The sequence below is a fragment of the Oncorhynchus gorbuscha genome, linkage group LG18, assembly GCF_021184085.1.
Source record: "Oncorhynchus gorbuscha isolate QuinsamMale2020 ecotype Even-year linkage group LG18, OgorEven_v1.0, whole genome shotgun sequence".
Taxonomy (NCBI): domain Eukaryota; kingdom Metazoa; phylum Chordata; class Actinopteri; order Salmoniformes; family Salmonidae; genus Oncorhynchus; species Oncorhynchus gorbuscha.
Genome location: NC_060190.1, coordinates 60,458,227 through 60,477,216, shown reverse-complemented (window position 1 = coordinate 60,477,216; position 18,990 = coordinate 60,458,227). Strand labels below are relative to the sequence as shown.

General features: G+C 43.7%; 1 protein-coding gene across 2 annotated transcripts in view; it reads right to left on the bottom strand.

The window, feature by feature from the left end:
* LOC124002653 (protein NDRG3-like) overlaps positions 1-18,990 on the bottom strand; it is a 58,885-nt gene that overhangs the window by 36,994 nt on the left and 2,901 nt on the right. For both annotated transcript variants that reach the window (XM_046310240.1, XM_046310241.1), the window contains exons 2-3: positions 6,051-6,124; positions 3,168-3,200 (exon numbers count right to left, since the gene is read on the bottom strand). In XM_046310240.1, coding sequence (XP_046166196.1) covers positions 3,168-3,200; positions 6,051-6,107 — 90 coding nt within the window. In that variant the 5' untranslated portion in view covers positions 6,108-6,124. The remainder of the gene's footprint in view (positions 1-3,167; positions 3,201-6,050; positions 6,125-18,990) is intronic.

The following is an 18,990-nucleotide window of genomic DNA, read 5'->3' as shown; positions in this document are numbered from 1 at the left end:
AAGAAAAATAAATGAAAACCGAAACAGTTCTGTATGGTAAAACACAGACACAGAAAACAACTACCCACAAATCATAGTGGGAAAACAGGCTGCCTAAGTATGGTTCTCAATCAGAGACAACGATCGACAGCTGCCTCTGATTGGGAACCATACCAGGCCAAACACAGAAATACAAAACCTAGAATACACAACATAGAATGCCCACCCCAACTCACACCCTAACCAAACTAAAAGGGACTTACGGTCAGGACGTAACAGACACATTTACAATGTACAAGCACCTGTTGACTGGTCTAATTATGATGCATGCATCTCTGGTAAAACGCCCCCCCCCCCCACCTGGATTATCAATAATCTGTTCACAAGTGACTGCTATCTCCACACACACTGATAAATCACCACCATTTTATTTCAGGTATACATTTCTGATTAGAGTCTGTTTTGTTTTAATTCCAGTGCCACCTCAGAACACAATCATAGAGACTGTTTCTATGTCTCTCTGCCAAAGGCAGGCCAGTGACAGTGTCATAGCTAAGCTGTCACCTCTCCATCCCTGTGAGTCATACAGACACTGTTGTCTCAGCACCAACCACCCCATTCAAGGAGATGGACGGACAGAGGAGAAAGTGGAAGACAGGGATAGCAGCTTAAAAAAGACACTGATGTACTTCTTCTCATTGCACTGTTTTCCCCACTTCTCCTTCAGAGCTACATTAACCAATATATTAACCACATTAGCCGTCTGCATTGTACAGGCACATCTTAGACACAAAGGTCTAGCACCTCTGCTCTGCACCATCAGTCAGGCTTAGAGCGCCCTCCCCTGGGCTAAACGAGATCAGCAGAACACAGAGGGCCAATGACTTGCAATCCCCGTTTGATTTCATATGAAGCCATTTGCTCCACCCACTGAAGGGGAAGAGAGAGGAGAGTGCATCCCTGGAGGAGGCTAAGATCAAGCCTAAGAGGTTGTCAGGTTTTTTTAGCTTATAAAGTGAGGTCCAAAAGGATTGGGCTGTTTTTTCAGCTCTGTGTTCCAGCATTTTGAATTTAATTTAACCTGATACAATGACTATGAGCATAACGTGCAGACTGTCAGCTTTAATTTGAGGGTATTTTCATTCATATCAGGTGAACTGTTTGGAAATAAAACACTTTTTGTACATAGTCCACCCATTTTAGGGGGACAAAAAGTATTGGGACAAATTCACTTGTGTATTAAAGTGGTTAAAAGTTTAGTATTTGGTCCCATATTCCTAGCACACAATGATTACGTTAAGCTTTGCTGTTTGTTTTGGTTGTGTTTCAGATTACTTTGCACCCAATAGAGATTAACGGTAAATAATGTGTTGCGTAATTTTGGAGTCACTTTTACTATTTATTAAAAATAGAATATGTTTCTAAACACTTCTACATTCATGTGGATGCTACCATGATTACGGATAACCTCTCAACAGGGCAGGTTAGCATTTTTTGGGGGTAGGATATTTATGCGTCTGTAACTTTCTCAATATGTACAAAAAGTGATGTAATTTCTAAACGGTTCACTCGATATGGATGAAAATTAAAGCGGTCTGCACTTTAACCTCACAGCCATTGTATCATTTCAAATCCAAAGAGCTGGAGTACAGATCCAAAACAACAGCAAAAAATGTCATTGTCCCAATACTTTTGGAGCTCACTGTACATAGAACAATATATCTGAAATGGATCACACCATTGTCTCTGCTAGATCTAAGGAGGACTGAATTGTTATGTTGAACAGAGCAAAGCACCCCGTTACTCCCCCCTCAGTGCCACTGCAGCTCCCAGAGCACGTCTCCCGATTCTGTACTCATTTAGCATCACATTTTGAATAGCCATGTCTAGCTCCATCATTTTGTTCAGAATTCCTGTCAAGAGTGTAAACATATAAGAAAGTGTGAAGGGAGGGAGGGAGGGTGGGTGACACACATCTACTATGCTATGTTTTTGTCTTCTCTTTATGTAGTGTTGTGGTGTCTCACTTGTCGCGATGTGTTTTGTCCTAAATAAATGTAAAAAAATGAAGAAATTGTGGCTACCTCAGTGTGATGTAAGAGAAACATCCTCAGGTTGGGACTGCATCATCCAGGTGGAGAATGAAGACTGATACCCTCTGCCACACCATCGGGCCCTGTCGTCCCTTCCCATCCACATCCACACACACCGTCTCTGGTTTGATGATGTCACAGCAGTGCTGCAGTAGAATGACTAATGGGAGCTCTGTAATAATTATACAAATCCTGGTGGATTTACTGGCTAGATGCAAACTCTGCTGGTACAATGTCCCGATGGATGTGGTAAAAGGAATATGTCTGAAGAAAGTGTGTGTTCGTGTGTCTGACAATGCCTATACACATATCTGAGTGTATGCATGAAGGGGTGTGGGTGCGCAGACAGGCCCACATGGAGGAAAAGAGCACCAGCCCTGCTCTACTGAGTATGTTTACCATCCTACCTGCAGTAGCTATATTTAGCCCAGGACGTGATGCAGAGAACAGGCATGACTACATGGAGGCTGGGAAAGCCAGCATTAGTTAACTGTTTACAGTCCCTGGGAAAGGCAGCATCCACCTTACAGTTGAAGTGCAACCTTCATAAGCATGTACCTTGCACTGTGCAAAGACCACTGTCCACTGTCAGCAGATACAAAAATAATGAAGATCCATTTCTGACTGTAGCCTATGTATGTAGACTAATAATAACCCTATATAGTTCTATCTGCATGTGGAAAAGTATGTAGGGGCGGCAGGTAGCCTAGTGGTTAGAGCATCGGGCGAGTAAGCGAAAGGTTGCTAGATCGAATCCCAGAGCTGACAAGGTAAAAATCTGTTGCTCTGCCCCTGAACAAGGCAGTTAATTAACCTACTCTTCCTAGACCGTCATTGAAAATAAGAATTTGTTCTTAACTAAATAAAGGTCAAATGAAAAATAATGTAGAGACCTTCAAATTGGTGGATTTTGTGATTTCAGCCATTGCTGAAATGTGTATAAAATCAAGCACACGGCCATGCAATCTCCACAAACAAACAGTGGCAGTAGAATGGCCTTACTGAAGAGTTCAAGTGTCTGGGCCCTTCATTTTCACATCACTGAAAATGATCAGTACAAATCAACACCCTTCATTTAGAACTGGAGACACTCACCTGGCAGTCAAAGTCCTGGAAGTTACGTGAATTCTGAGAGAAAAGAGAAAATAATGGTATATGTTATTGAGGTGTTGGATGGTAGAAATTCATTCACCTACAATATTTTATACTGAAGAAAACTATAAACCCAACTTTTAAAGTGTTGGTCCCATGTTTCATGAGGTGAAATAAAATATCCCAGAAACTTTCCATATGCACAAAAATGTTGTGCACAAATTTCTTTACATCCCTGTTAGTGAGCATTTATCCTTTGCCAAGATAATCCATCCACTTGACAGGTATGACATATCAAGAAGCTGATTCAACAGCATAATCATTACACAGGTGCAACTTGTGCTGAGACAATAAAAGGCCACTCTAAAATGTGCAGTTTGGCCACGCAACACAATGTCACAGATTTGTCAAGTTTTGAGGGAGCTTGCATTTGGCATGCTGACTGCAGGAACTCTGTTGCCAGAGTATTGAATTTTCATTTCTCTACCATAAGTCACCTCAAAAATAATTTTTGAGAATTTGGCAATATGTCCAACCAGCCTCGCAACAGCAGACCACGTGTATGGTGTCATGTGGGCGAGCGGTTTGCTGATGTCAACGTTGTGAACAGAGTGCCCCATGGAGGCGGTGGGGTTATAGTATGGGCAGGCATAAGCTACGGACAAAGAACACAATTGCATTTTAGCGATGGCAATTTAAATGCACAGAGATACTGTGACGAGATCCTGAGGCCCATTGTCGTGCCATTCATCAACAGCAATCACCTCATGTTTCAGCATGATAATTTACAGCCCCCTGTCGCAAGGATCTGTACACAATTCCTGGAAGATGAAAATGTCCCAGTTCTTCTATGGCCTGCATACTCACCAGACATGTCACCCATTGAGCATGTTTGGGATGCTCTGTATCGACATGTACGACAGCGTGTTCCAGTTCCCGGCAATATCCAGCAACTTCGCACAGCCATTGAAGAGAAGGACAACATTCCACAGGCCACAATCAACAGCCATCAACTTTATGTGAAGGAGATGCTGACTGGTTTTATGGTCCATGCACCAACAGATACATATCTGTATTCCCAGTCATGTGAAATCCATAGATTAGATCCTAAAGAACTTCTATCAATTTACTGATTTCCTTATATGAGCTGTAACACAGTAAAATCTTTGAAATTGTTGAATGTTGCATTTATATTTTTGTTCAGGATAGAAAACACCACTGCTTAATTGACATACTCTCAATATGCTACCCTATTTATCACCTGTATGCCTCTCCTGTCAACTCATTACTGTCTGTCTGTCCTCACATCTATCCTGCAGGCTCCTGTCTGTTGGATTCTTAATGAGATTGCCTGGCCACTAGGTGGAGTGAGAGGTCAGCCATAAACCCATTCATTCAGAGGAGCTCATGTCGCTGCCTTCCATCCACCTGTCTGTCCACAGCCAGCCCACTTCACCAGCACCACTGTCAGGTGATGAATGGCCTGTTCAGCCCATGATGTATGACACAATACCCTCTGCCTCAGCCTATACATCAACTCATGTCCTGTGATGCAGAGAAAGCCTAACAGTGGGTTTTGACCAGAGGCCGTGTCTCCTCTTGACAACGGTTCGCTCCAGGGCTTCCCTTTGATTGACATTTGCATAAAGTAGAGCAGAGCTTAACTTTTTCTACCACTCCACTAGCATGGCTCTTGCCGCTCACCTTCCCACAATACTCTGCACATTTATCCACGTGACTTTGTTGAAAATGAATGGGGGCTGAACTTCTCCTGACAAATTTGTTTTTGGTGAAAACCTTCTGTAACTGCCTGTAATATCGCCCTGGAACTGTCTGGAACAGAATAGTTCCCTCTGAATATAAAACGGGTCAATTTACACAGATGGGCTGACTTCCTTCTACTTGCCCCAACCCAAGGCAGGCTGGGAGCTCATCCTCTCCTCGATGCTGGAGGTCCTTGAGGAACGGTGGGAAGAAAGCTTTGATCTGCTGGAGTAATTTTTCTCTCTCTCATCTGAATCTTTCAAGCAAAAAAATATGCGTTTCTGCAAGGTTCCTCTTTGATATTCCCCTTTTTCCTCCCCTCCCTCTTGCTTTCAAGCTTCATCTGCCTACTCTCTCTCTCCATCTCTCTGCATCTCTCTCTTGAGCCTAACTCCATCCCTTGATTTTTCTTCTATTGACTCTTATTCCTCTATTTTCTCGAGTCTTTTCTCTTCCCTCACTACAGTGAAGCAGGGATTATAAATAATTCATTTTGATGAACAGAGTTCTGGAGTGGGGAGGAAAGCACTGTTCACGATGGATAAGATTGAATAAGTCTCAAAACACAAGTCTACAAAACATTAAGAACACCTGTTCTTTCCATGATATAGACTGACCAGGTGAAAGCTATGATCCCTTATTGATGTCACTTGTTAAATCCACTTCCATCAGTGTAGATAAAGGGGAGGAGACAAGTTAAATAAGGATTTTTAAGCCTTGCGACAATTGAGACATGGACTGTGTATGTGTTCCATTCAACGGGTATATGGGCAAGACAAGATATTTAAGTGCCTTTGAACAGTGTATGGTAGTAGGTGCCAGGTGCACCGGTTAGTGTCAAGAACTGCAACACTGCTGGATTTTTCACGCTCAACAGTTTCCCGTGTGTATCAAGAATGGCCCACCACCCAAAGGACATCCAGCCAACTTGACACAATTGTGGGAAGCATTGGAGTCAACATGGGCCAGCATCCCTGTAGAACGCTCTTGACACCTTGTAGAGTCCATGCCCCGACGAACGCAACTCAATATTAGGAAGGTATTCCTATTGTTTGGTATACTCAGTGTATAGGCATGTGTATGTGTGACTCTCCCACGCAGGTGGTCATCTCATACTCTCACCTTATTGGTCAGCAAGGGCTTGATCTCAGTCAGCTGCACATCCTGTAGCTCATCCATCTTCCTGTCTGGTCACTCTACTCAACACAGAGGAAGACAGAGAGAGAGAAGAAGACAATAAACGATCCTATGTAAGACACACATAACATACTTTCAGAAATGAGAGCTACACAATTATAGCACATACTATCATACAAAGACTCTATTATTTGCATATTCACACACACAGAGAACAACACAGTCTTCTGAGAGACCCCCGCTGCGTCAATAAGTTGTTCAGATTCATGTCAGCTTCACGCTATTAGTTAATATGGGAGTGGTTAGTAACAAAACATCAGGCTGATTGATCTATTTGTATTGGATGAGAGAAGTAGGCAATGTGTTGTGCTGTGGCCCTGGCCCACCTGGCACTGTCTTTCCTCCCCTGAGACCCTCATACACAGACCTGAGGGGTATCGCCGTGACACGCATGTGATGAGGATGAAGCTGAAGGGTTGAAGGATTGAAGGGCATTCTCCCTCTCTGTTTGCTCTGTGAAAGGTCATCCCAGCCTTACATAGCGTACATCTAAGAACCAGGCAGCAGTAAGGCAGAGGGGCAGGAAGGGGGGCAGGCAGGCAGGGACACCACACAAATCCCTCCTCATTTGTTTTCCCTTTGAGGAAAACAATTACACAGAGAGAGACTACACCCAAGCGGCACACAATCACCCCGCCAGCGCCTCCCTTTTACCTCAGCCCCGCTTGCTCAAGGTGAGGACAGTGAACGGTGTTCTGTTACCTGGCTCTCTGAGAGAAGATCATGTGACTGAGGGGATAACAGGGGATAGAATCTAAAGAGACAGGCCTAGGTCAATGTTTCTAACAACATGTATAATAAAATATCATATTTTAATTGTCTCTCACTTGCATTTATTAGTATATATTAACAAGCTTGACAATTCATTGAAAATCGCTCTAAAAAGTAACAGTACAAATACAGTGAAGGCTGGTCGACAATAGAAAAGGGCATGGCTATTGGACTGACAACAGCCAATGGGAGTTCCAGTACTATAATCACTTCCTGTGTCAGGGCCCACCTCTCTCTAACAACCTTGAGCTGAACATATAACCTTCAGAGTAGGCTGGTGATGTGCTTGAATAGCCTGGAACTCAACCAACCAGAACAGCTCCACTCCACAGATGACATCATCCCAGTTTGAGTCAGAAGGAACCATTAGGGTGCTCTCAGACCTGCTATGGGGTCTCACCCGTGTGCATAGCCTCCATCTGACGAGTGAAATATAATATAGCCCTGTGGCAAGACATTACTACCTTCCTGGAAAAGACTGGACATACCATCAAAACCATAACCTATGCCTGCACATCAATCGTCAGAAGTAGTCAGTATGATGAAAATATGCCCAGCAATGCTGCTGACAAATACGGGCCAAAGGAACAAAAAAATATTTAGACAAGGAGTGAGAAAAAAGAAAAACAAATATCCTGCATGGTTGAACAGATTCAGCGTATTGGCTGTGTCATTCCAACACTTCCTCGGGCTGATGCAGAAAGTGGGCCGGTAGCAAAGGCCAACTGCAATCGGGAAGGGTCAGGGTAGACTTATACCCAAATGACAGACAGACAGTTCCTAAAAGCTATCCTACAATATGAAGTTGTATTGTATTGTTCTGTATTGTATTGTATTGTACAGTACTGTACTGAATTGTATTTCATTGTACTATATTGTAGTGTATGATTGTACTGTACATTTCCTATGGCCCTGTTTCAACTATAATAACACCGGTCTCCAACAGACTCACATTCCATTGTACGGTGTGTGCTGCGGTTGCCATAGAGACAAAGCCAGTGATGTTTATTCTAAGACAGGAGCGCCTTGGGACAAATGAGAGACAAAGAGAACATATAAAGACTGTAATGGGAGAAGCAGATTGGGGCAGTGCAGGTCTGGGGAGAGACGCTGCATTATCTCGTTTTACCAATGATAACTTCTTCCCTGTGGCCTCATTCATCCACAGTGACATGTAGGACACTTCAGATCCAGTCATTCAGATACACATTATCCAGACAATGAGAGTTGAAGGAGAAAGCCTAGGCCAGGGTTTCCCAGACTCAGTCCTGCCCCCCCCATCTCCATGTCGTTTTTTTTGCCATAGCACTACACAGCTGTTTAAAATAATCAAAGCTTAATGATGAGTTGGTTATTTGAATAAGCTGTGTAGTGTTAGGGCAAAAATCGAAACGTGCACCAAGGGGGGAACCCAGGAACGAGTTTGGGAAACTCTGGCCCAGAGGCCAGATGGATAGACAGGGAATGTGTTTGCTTTGCTGTGGGGGAACATATTTGACTGGGAATCCATTAGAGATGGTCACATTTGGTTAAATACATCTGACATCAGACGATGCTCAGAACATGCTATGTGCGTGGATGAATATATAGTATGGGGGAAGGGGAAATTCTGGAAACCGCTGACACAGTACAATGAGGTGCATATGTGACCTAATTGTCTGGAAAGTCTGACTGGTGGTGCATTATGGATATTCTAAATACAGTACGTCTCTTAACTGTCTTGTTTATGAAGACCAATACACACACTTAAACACACATGCACACGCACACACACAGTTCCCCTGGTCAATTTAGCGCTCAGCAGGTTGCTCCTGTAGTGCCTCTTACATCACGCTACACTGCACCACAGTGACTGAGAACAGAGCACTAGGAAAAACATCCCCGAAGATCATGTCCGAGGAAAACCACGAGTCACGAAAGTCACCACAGAATTAAACAGACAAAATAGTCCTATTTTAAAATGTCTGAATGTGTATTCTTCTGTTCCCAGTCTTCCATCCTGTTTGTGAAACTACACTGGTCTAATGGACAACCCACCAACAATGCCCTGCCCTCTGACCTGGGCTGGAGGTCATAGTATGAGAGGTGTTATTAGCTTTAGCGTAGTACTGAGACACACACACAAGGGAGTCCTGTAGCCGCCTTGTCAGCAGCCGGTGCTGAATGATGGATTGAGAGGACACATTCACACTCCTCCCCCTGTCTCATCCTTCTGCCTCATCCCCCTGCCTCATCCTTCTGCCTTATCCCCCTGCCTCATCCTCCTGCCTTATCCCCCTGCTTCATCCTCCTGCCTTATCCCCCTGCCTCATCCTCCTGCCTTATCCCCCTGCCTCACCCCCCTCTCCATCCATCTATCTCCATCTCACCTTGGAGAGCAGTGCATTCTGGGAGAGGCTCCTATTATGGATTACAGTTTCCTGAGAGTCGTGATGCTGACCCTGAGGTAGCCCTCCTTAAATGGCAAATGTTGCTATGGTGACCTTATTTCTACCTACCAAGACGTCGCCATGGAAACCCTAGGCCTAGGGTAACCTATAGACGTTGGCGTGGTGACCCTGATTTGACCTACCAAATGTCACCATGGTGGCTTGAGTTAACCTACCTGTATGTTGTCATGGTGACACAGATTTGACTTACCTTAATATCACCTATGACAGGCTGATGGATCTGCTGTGAGAGCAGGGCCCTGACAACAAGCTGAAATAGAGGGACTGTCTGATGTGTGGCTGTCCCTTTTATCTTTGGGTCAAATAACTTTGATGACATAGTCCCAATTAAAGAACAGAGGAACCTCTGTGTGGGGGGAGATGCTTTGGGGTAAGTAGTCAGGCATACAGAAAAACACAAGGAAAACAGGGCAAGACAAATTCCTTAGAAGCTCCTGCCTCCCTCCCAGCCAACCAGTGAGAACAGATCCCAGGCCTGCTTTCCTTTATGTGACTCAATGGTGCTGTTATGGCAACCATCTGAAAGGAACAACTAACTGGTCTGTGGAACATCTGAATCGAAACGTCTGCCCTGGCTGCTCCACATCGCTGCCCCCACCCCCTCAGACACACTGTTTACAGCGCTTAGTCTGTGTATAATCCACCCCAGAGTATAATTCTGTGACTGTGTCGAGCTCAGTTCCAGATTATTCCTAGCACTCTAACCCAGGCCATTCGTTTGATAAGAGAATTAGAGGGAAAATCTCTCCATTTGACATTTTTCCCTTTCACTTCCTGTCAGGGGATTAACAACACAACTATAGTGTTAGTCTTACGTTCTGATCCAATCCCTCTGCTCTGTTATGATCCAATCCCTCTGCACTGTTCTGATCCAATCCCTCTGCTCTGTCCTGATCCAATTCCTCCGCTCTGTTCCGTTCTGATCCAATCCCTCTGCTCTGTTCTGGCCGGAAGGGGAGAGACAAGTCGGACAGATAGAGCAACAGAACTGGGAGAAGATTCTCTCTCTCTCTCTCTCCCTTCCTCCCTCCCTACTATCACCCCAGGAGATTCCTGTGAAGCAGGAGCACCCAGGCCTGAGAGGCTGCAAGCTCCTAGTGCTCCAGCCTTAATTACTCTACTCCTTTCCCAGTCTGTTCTCCTGGGGCCCAACTCTCTCTTGTTACTGCACTGAGGCCTATTGATACAATCAAACTAAATCTCTCCTTTGTCATAGTGCACACGCAACCTCCCAACACAGGGTCGGTTCAAAAACCATAGACTTCAACTGAAGAGCACTCACACACACACACCTTTACCAAAGTACTCAATCTATAATCAATACACACATCATTCACACATTTAGAATTCACAATTCTTATTCACAAGCAGTGTGTGTAGTAGAATAACCATGTGTTCATTCAGGTGACTGCAGGGAATTATTGAGGTGACCATTTAAATGGACTTCCCTGGATCGTTGAAGGATTAGCTGCCAAATACATAATCCATTAATCCAAATACATAATCCATTAATCCAAATACATAATCCATTAATATAATTAACTCATAATCATATTGAAAAACACAACCACAATCTCACACACAGACTTAATTTCCTGGCCATCCTATAAGCATTACTCAAAAGACTGGCAATAATTCCCTGGTTCTATACAGACAGTTGATGAATGTTAAGAGCCACCCCTCCACCCCCACCCCCCCTCTCTCTATCTGGTACTAGATTAGGACTTTGATAGGGAGGTCATAAAGGGGCGGAGGGACATGACCTTGTGGAGTCTCCTCCTTCTTACTCAATATCAGTATCTGTCTCTTATCTCTCTGCCTCTCATTTCAAATCAAATCTAATCAAATTGTATTTGTCACATGCGCTGAATACAACAGGTGAAGACCCTACAGTGAAATGCTTACTTTACAAGCCCTTAACCAACAATGCGGTTTTAAGAAAAATATTTATTTTAATTTAAAAAATAAAAGTCACAAATAATTAAAGAGCAGCAGTAAAATAACAATAGCGAAGCTATATACAGGTGGTACTTATTTTCTGCCATAATTTGCAAATAAATTCATTAAAAATACTACAATGTGATTTTCTGGATTTTTTTTCTTATTTTATCTGTCATATTTGAAGTGTACCTATGATGAAAATTACAGGCCTCTCTCATCTTTTTAAGTGGGAGAACTTGCACAATTGGTGGCTGACTAAATACTTTTTTGCCCCACTGTATTTGTTGAAAAAAAAGAGGAAAATAAATGTACAACTGAAATGTGTCTCCTGCATTTAACCCAACCCTACTGAATCAGAGAGGTGAGGCAGGCTGCCTTGATCGACATCCACGTCATCGGTGCCCGGGGGAACAGTGGGTTAACTGTTGGGGCGGTAGGTAGCCTAGTGATTAGAGCGTTGGACTAGTAACTGAAAGGTTGCAAGATCAAATCCCTGAGCTGACAAGGTAAAAATCTGTTGTTCTGCCCGTGAACAAGGCAGAACAAGGCAGTTAAACCCACTGTTCCTAGGATGTAATTGTAAATAATAATTTGTTCTTAACTGACTTGCCTAGTTAAATAAAGGTCAAATAAAACAACTGCCTTGCTCAGGGGCAGAATGACAGACTAATAGCTTGGGATTCGTTCCAGCAACCTTTCGATCCGGTAATCACTAGGCTACCTGCCGCCAAGAAGGTGGGGCTCATCCCACGGCCTTGTGGAAAGAAATGTGTGTTCTTTGCCAATTCTATTTGTTACACACAGAGGAAACCCTGCTCCACAGTCACTGGTGTGTGAGAGAGAGGCTCAGATCATTATCAGAGCCCTTACTGGCACACAGTAGTCACTGATCTGAGAGGGGAAGCCTCTCTAAACTCAGGACTGTCACATCCACAAACAAACATCCACACACACACACACACACACACACACACACACACACACACACACACACACACACACACACACACACACACACACACACACACACACACACACACACACACACACACACACACACACCAGTGTAACATGCTGTCAAGTCTCTCTCTTTCAGCACATCTACTGCTACTTCTCTCATTACTCTCAGAGGGCTGTTAAAGCATTGCATTATTCCCTGCAGGGGGCACTTTATCTGCCAATGGTCTTGTGAGATTGAAAAAGTCATTTCCCATATTGATTTAAGACCTCATATCTGTAGGCATCAGGGCAATTCCACAGTAACAGAGTGACACTGACCTCATATCTGTAGTCATCAGGGCAATTCCACAGTAACAGAGTGACACTGACCTCATATCTGTAGGCATCAGGGCAATTCCACAGTAACAGAGTGACACTGACCTCATATCTGTAGGCATCAGGACAATTCCACAGTAACAGAGTGACACTGAGACTCAAACCAATGATTGCAAAGTAATGCATAAGTACTATTTTTAACAATTTCCACTGAAAATTATAATAAAACACATTTACTTGAAGAACAGTACAGATGCAACGTTTGGTAACAGAATGACAGTTTGGGCTGTTTGTTTGTTTAGTCCAAAACAAACAAACAAACAAACAGACACACACACACACAAAGGAATTGTGTCCTGCTCCATGAAGTACATTGATTCCCAGAATGTATTATTTGTCCAAAATTCAGAGAAAAACTGGATGCTAGATTTACTATAAATAAAGCCAAAAACCTGCAGTGTATTTTGTCCACAAAGTGGTGCCACTGACCACCAGCACTATTGTTTCACTAAAGCTAACAAACGGGATAACTCAATTTAAACATTAAGTCCAACAGGGAAGCATATGTATAAACCATAAATAAGGCATCATCGTGACATGATGGCCTATGAGAGCTGATTGTTTGAGTAAGTTTCCAGTGTGTAGCCTACATCCTCAGCCTCTCCGACTCAGCAAGCTCTATTCTGGGGTTCATGTATAAGTCATGTGGTGTTCTGAGCACTACACTGCATGCACTTTCTGGGTGATGTGATTTGACTGTTCGAAGCACTTGTGTCTATCGCTCTCCCTCTCTTTGAGGACACAGAAAGCAATGATACATCAAGGGGGGGTTGATTATACAGCATGAAGATTGCACTGAACCACTGACTCAACACTAGCGGTGAAAAATGCAATACGTGTATGTTCACACCACATTATGTTATATCCACAGATTGAAAGAGAACACTGGTTAACTTCTACCTATTCAAAATAGTCTGTTTTCTACTAGCTAAAAAATGGTGAGGTGTCTCTAACATTCCAAAGTAAGATTAATTAGAGAATGGACACTCTGCCCTCCTATTCTGACAATAGCAACTTGTCATTATCGCTACGACCCAACACGGCACTCACAAAAGGCATAGGAGCAACTCAAAAAAACATACTACTGAGCGGAATGACAATAGATGGATGACTCCCAAAAAATCTACTGCAGCTATAACATGGGCTTGGTCGCTACCAGCTCTACTCCTGCTAAAAATAGGCTGATGGTTCTCAGTGCTGCTAATAGAGTACCTGCCTGCCTCTGCCTGTTGGCTCCACTCAGCTCTGCTTGCTGGCTGCCCTGCCCGGGAGCTGGTGGGGACTGTCTGTAGGGGATTCCTAGCACTGCTTACTCGTGCAGATAGGAGTGGAGAGGTGGAGTGGATAGGCAGGGCAGAGGACGGGGTAAAGAGAGATAGAGGTAAAAAGAGGGGTAGAGAGAGAGGTACTGTAGAGAGAGAAAGAGCAGCTGAGTCAGGGGTTCACACCAGAGTTGAGTCACAGTGACAGTGAGCCTAACTCCAGATAACAGGTATACAGGGCTCTAATGTGTCTACACTACAGGACATAACACTGGCCCAGAGACGGATGACAGAACCCCAAGGCCATCGGTACATGTTAGTGTGACAACAGCAAGGTTCACACTCAGACATAACCAAGACACTGCCACACACAAATTCTCTCTGTTAGATGATTTGATTAAAAAACCTAGGTAGTTTTCTTTATTTAACATCGGCTTATGAAAGTATCTATGTGGATGGCAGGTAGGTAGGTTGGTTCTAGGTCAGTCTGTAGAACTGTATGGATCTGTGGTGAGTAGCCTGTTGGTCTAACCAAGCAAGGCTTTCTCCTGATAGAGCCATCACACACAGCCATGGCTGGCTGTCACTGAGACAGATCAGGACAACCTAATCTCCCAGAGAGATGCCAGAGGTGGACCCTCTCAGAAAACCACTGGCACCATCTCTCCTCTCCTGGTCGCCAGGGAGGATGGCTGTGTCCTTGACAACCACAGGGGGCTGTCGACCCCTCTACGCAGCACTGCTGGTGAAGGCATGATGTCCTTTTCATGAACATTTACATAAAACCACTCATCAGACCAACCCAAACAGCTTAGCAACCACAGTAGGGCTCAACAGTGTAAAAACTGCCCTTAGTATTATGGAATCAGAGCCCGAAAGCTGACCATTCAGATAGGCTAGATGGATAGGGATAACGTAGAGATAAATAAAGACAAAGTACAGGAACTAAAAACAATACAGTGAGATAAGAATGCAAGCTTCCTGCATTCTGCAGCAGAGATATATTCTGTACACTACAAACAAGGATATATCCTGTACATTACACACACATATCTATCCTGTACACTATACACACATATCTATCCTGTACACTACAAACACAGATACAGTGGGGAGAACAAGTATTTGATAACCTGCAAAATCGGCAGTGTTTCCTACTTACAAAGCATATAGAGGGCTGTAATTGTTATCATAGGTACACTTCAACTGTGAGAGACGGAATCTAAAACAAAAATCCAGAAAATCACATTGTATGATTTTAAGTAATTAATTTGCATTTTATTGCATGACATAAGTATTTGATCAACCAGTAAGAAATCCGTCTCTCACAAACCTGTTAGTTTTTCTTTAAGAAGCCCTCCTGTTCTCCAGTCATTACCTGTATTAACTGCACCTGTTTGAACTCCACACACTCAAACAGACTCCATCCTCTCCACAATGACCAAGACCAGAGAGCTGCGTAAGGACATCTGGGATAAAATTGTAGACCTGCACAAGGCTGGGATGGGCTACAGGACAATAGGCAAGCAGCATGGTGAGAAGGCAACAACTGTTGGCGCAATTATTAGAAAATGGAAGAAGTTCAAGATGACGGTCAATCACCCTCGGTCTGGGGCACCATGCAAGATCTCACCTCGTGGGGCATCAATGATCAGGAGGAAGGTGAGGGATCAGCCCAGAACTACATGGCAGGACCTGGTCAATGACCTGAAGAGAGCTGGGACCACAGTCTCAAAGAAAACCTGTACACACTACGCCGTCATGGATTAAAATCCTGCAGCGCACGCAAGGTCCCCCTGCTTAAGACAGCGCATGTCCAGGCCCGTCTGAAGTTTGCCAATGACCATCTGGATGATCCAGAGGAGGAATGGGAGAAGGTCATGTGGTCTGATGAGACAAATATAGAGCTTTTTGGTCTAAACTCCACTCGCCTTGTTTGGAGGAAGAAGAAGGATGAGTACAACCCCAAGAACACCATCCCAACCATGAAGCATGGAGGTGGAAACATCATTCTTTGGGGATGCTTTTCTGCAAAGGGGACAGGACGACTGCACCGTATTGAAGGGAGGATGGATGGGGCCATGTATCGCGAGATCTTGGCCAACAACCTCCTTCCCTCAGTAAGAGCATTGAATATGGGTCGTGGCTGGGTCTTCCAGCATGACAACGACCCGAAACACACAGCCAGGGCAACTAAGGAGTGGCTCCGTAAGAAGCATCTCAAGGTCCTGGAGTGGCCTAGCCAGTCTCCAGACCTGAACCCAATAGAAAATCTTTGGAAGGGGCTGAAAGTCCGTATTGCCCAGCGACAGCCCCGAAACCAGAAGGATCTGGAGAAAGTCTGTATGGAGGAGTGGGCCAAAATCCCTGCTGCAGTGTGTGCAAACCTGGTCAAGAACTACAGGAAAAATATTATCTCTGTAATTGCAAACAAAGGTTTCTGTACCAAATATTAGGTTCTGCTTTTCTGATGTATCAAATAGTTATGTCATGCAATAAAATGCAAATTAATTACTTAAACATCATACAATGTGATTTTTCTGGATTTTTGTTTTAGATTCCATCTCTCACAGTTGAAGTGTCCCTATGATTACAGACCTCTACATGCTTTGTATGTAGGAAAACCTGCAAAATCGGCAGTGTATCTTGTTCTCCCCACTGTATATCCTGTATACAACAAACATGGATCTATCATGTACACTACACACACAGATCTATCCTGTACACTACAAAACACAGATATACAGTGGGGCAAAAAAGTAAAAGTTACAGGTCGGAGAGAGCCAGAAATCTTGCTTGTTTGTAGGTGACCAAATACTTATTGTCCGCCATAATTTGCAAATTAATTAATTAAAAATCCTACAATGTGATTTTCTGGAGAAAAAAAATCTAATTTTGTCTGTCATAGTTGAAGTGTACCTATGATGAAAATGACAAGTGTACCTATGATGAAAATTACAGGCCTCTCATCTTTTTAAGTGGGAGAACTTGCACAATTGGTGGCTGACTAAATACTTTTTTGCCCCACTGTATCCTGTAAACTACAAACATGGATTTTGTCACGATCGTTATAATGAATGTCGGACCAAGGTGCAGCGTACATAGAGATCCACATGTTTAATTGAAATGAAACTCACAAAAACAAAGAGCAAAACGAAATGTGAAGTCATGGAGTGCTCACAGGCCACTACACACAAACGATATCCCACAAAACACAATGGGGGAAATGGCTGTCTAAATATGATCCCCAATCAGAGACAACTATAAACAGCTGCCTCTGATTTGGAACCATACCAGGCAAACATAGACATACAATAACTTAGATAACCCACCCTGGTCACACCCTGACCAAACCAACATAGAGAATAAAAGGAAGGCTCTCTATGGTCAGGGCGTGACAGTAGTACCCCCCCCCCTAAAGGTGCGGAACCTGACTCAATAGGGGAGGGTCCGGGTGGGCATCTAATTATCCATTCCGCTCGCGGATATGGAGCCGGGTAGAACGCCGTGCCTGACTGGGCATCGGCGCAGAAAAGGACTCCTGCCATGGAGCTGGACACTACACACACATATATATCCTGTAAACTACACACACAGATATGTCCTGTACACTACAAACACAGATATATCCTGTACACTACAAACACAGATATATCCTGTACACTACAAACACAGATATATTCTGTACACAACACACACCGATCTATCCTGAACACTACACACACAGATATATCCTGTACACTACAAACACAGATATATTCTGTACACAACACACACCGATCTATCCTGAACACTACACACACAGATATATCCTGTACACTACAAACACAGATATATTCTGTACACAACACACACCGATCTATCCTGAACACTACACACACAGATATATCCTGTACACTACAAACACAGATATATCCTGTACACTACAAACACAGATATATCCTGTACACTACAAACACAGATATATCCTGTACACAACACACACCGATCTATCCTGAACACTATACACACATATCTCTTTTGTACACTACAAACAGTCCACAAACAGCAGGGTCACGACTCACCAGGGAGCCGCACAATTAAACACAGGCCCAATCTCCCTGAGTGCTATTCACTCAGTAAATGAGTGTTTGATGTTTGTTTGTCATGTTCCTCTCGCTCTCCATTTAACTACACTCACAGAAACACAGCCCTTGGAGGGATTCAATTTACTGGGGCGTCATATTGTCAATTTGCTTCGCTGCAATTACAACTGGTAGGGTATTTCATTTTCTGGACCTGTTAAAACATCCAAGGATAAGATCCTTATACTCTTTACCTTATCTGAGACATTCCATCGTTTGACTCCCTCCTCTGAAGGCTGAGTGTGTAGTGGTTATCACAGGAGGCTGCTGAGGGGAGGACAGCTCATAATAATGGCTGGAATGGAGCGAATGAAATGGCATCAAACACCTGGAAACATGTGTTTGATGTATTTAAAACCATTCCGCTCCATCTATTACCACGAGTCCGTCCTCCCCAATTAAGGTGCCACCAACCTCCTGTGGTGGTTACTAATGCATGGGAGGAGCCTGACCACAAGCATTGACCTGTCTGTGAAATGTTTTGTGGAACAGAGCACAGACCAGCAAAGCCCTCACAAGAGGTGCTTTAGCTACAGAACATTAGAAACATCAGAAATCTATAACCAAAGGTAAACACAGCAGAACTGCAGTCTTTTAACAGAGGACAAAGAACGAATAGTAAACATCCATTAATTACTGTCCAGTCCTTAGGCCTTTGAGTTTGCAAGAAAGGCATTTCACTGTACTTGTGCATGTGACATTAAAACCTGAATCGATCAGAGTTTTTAAGTTCAGTCACTGGACACTCTCACAGCAACTTAAAGCGTGTTGAGAATATCCAACTGTGTAGAGATAGCTGGATGTCGACTGAGTAAGTCTCTGTGGTCATGTTACTAGACAACATTTCTGTCTCCAGAGCCGATGTTTCTTTTTACTGCAGCAGAGATGTGTGTGTGTCCCAGGCAGCAGTGAAGGACAGCACAGGGTATCCAGAGGTGTGTTTGTGTCTCAGGCAGCAGTGAAGGACAGCACAGGGTATCCA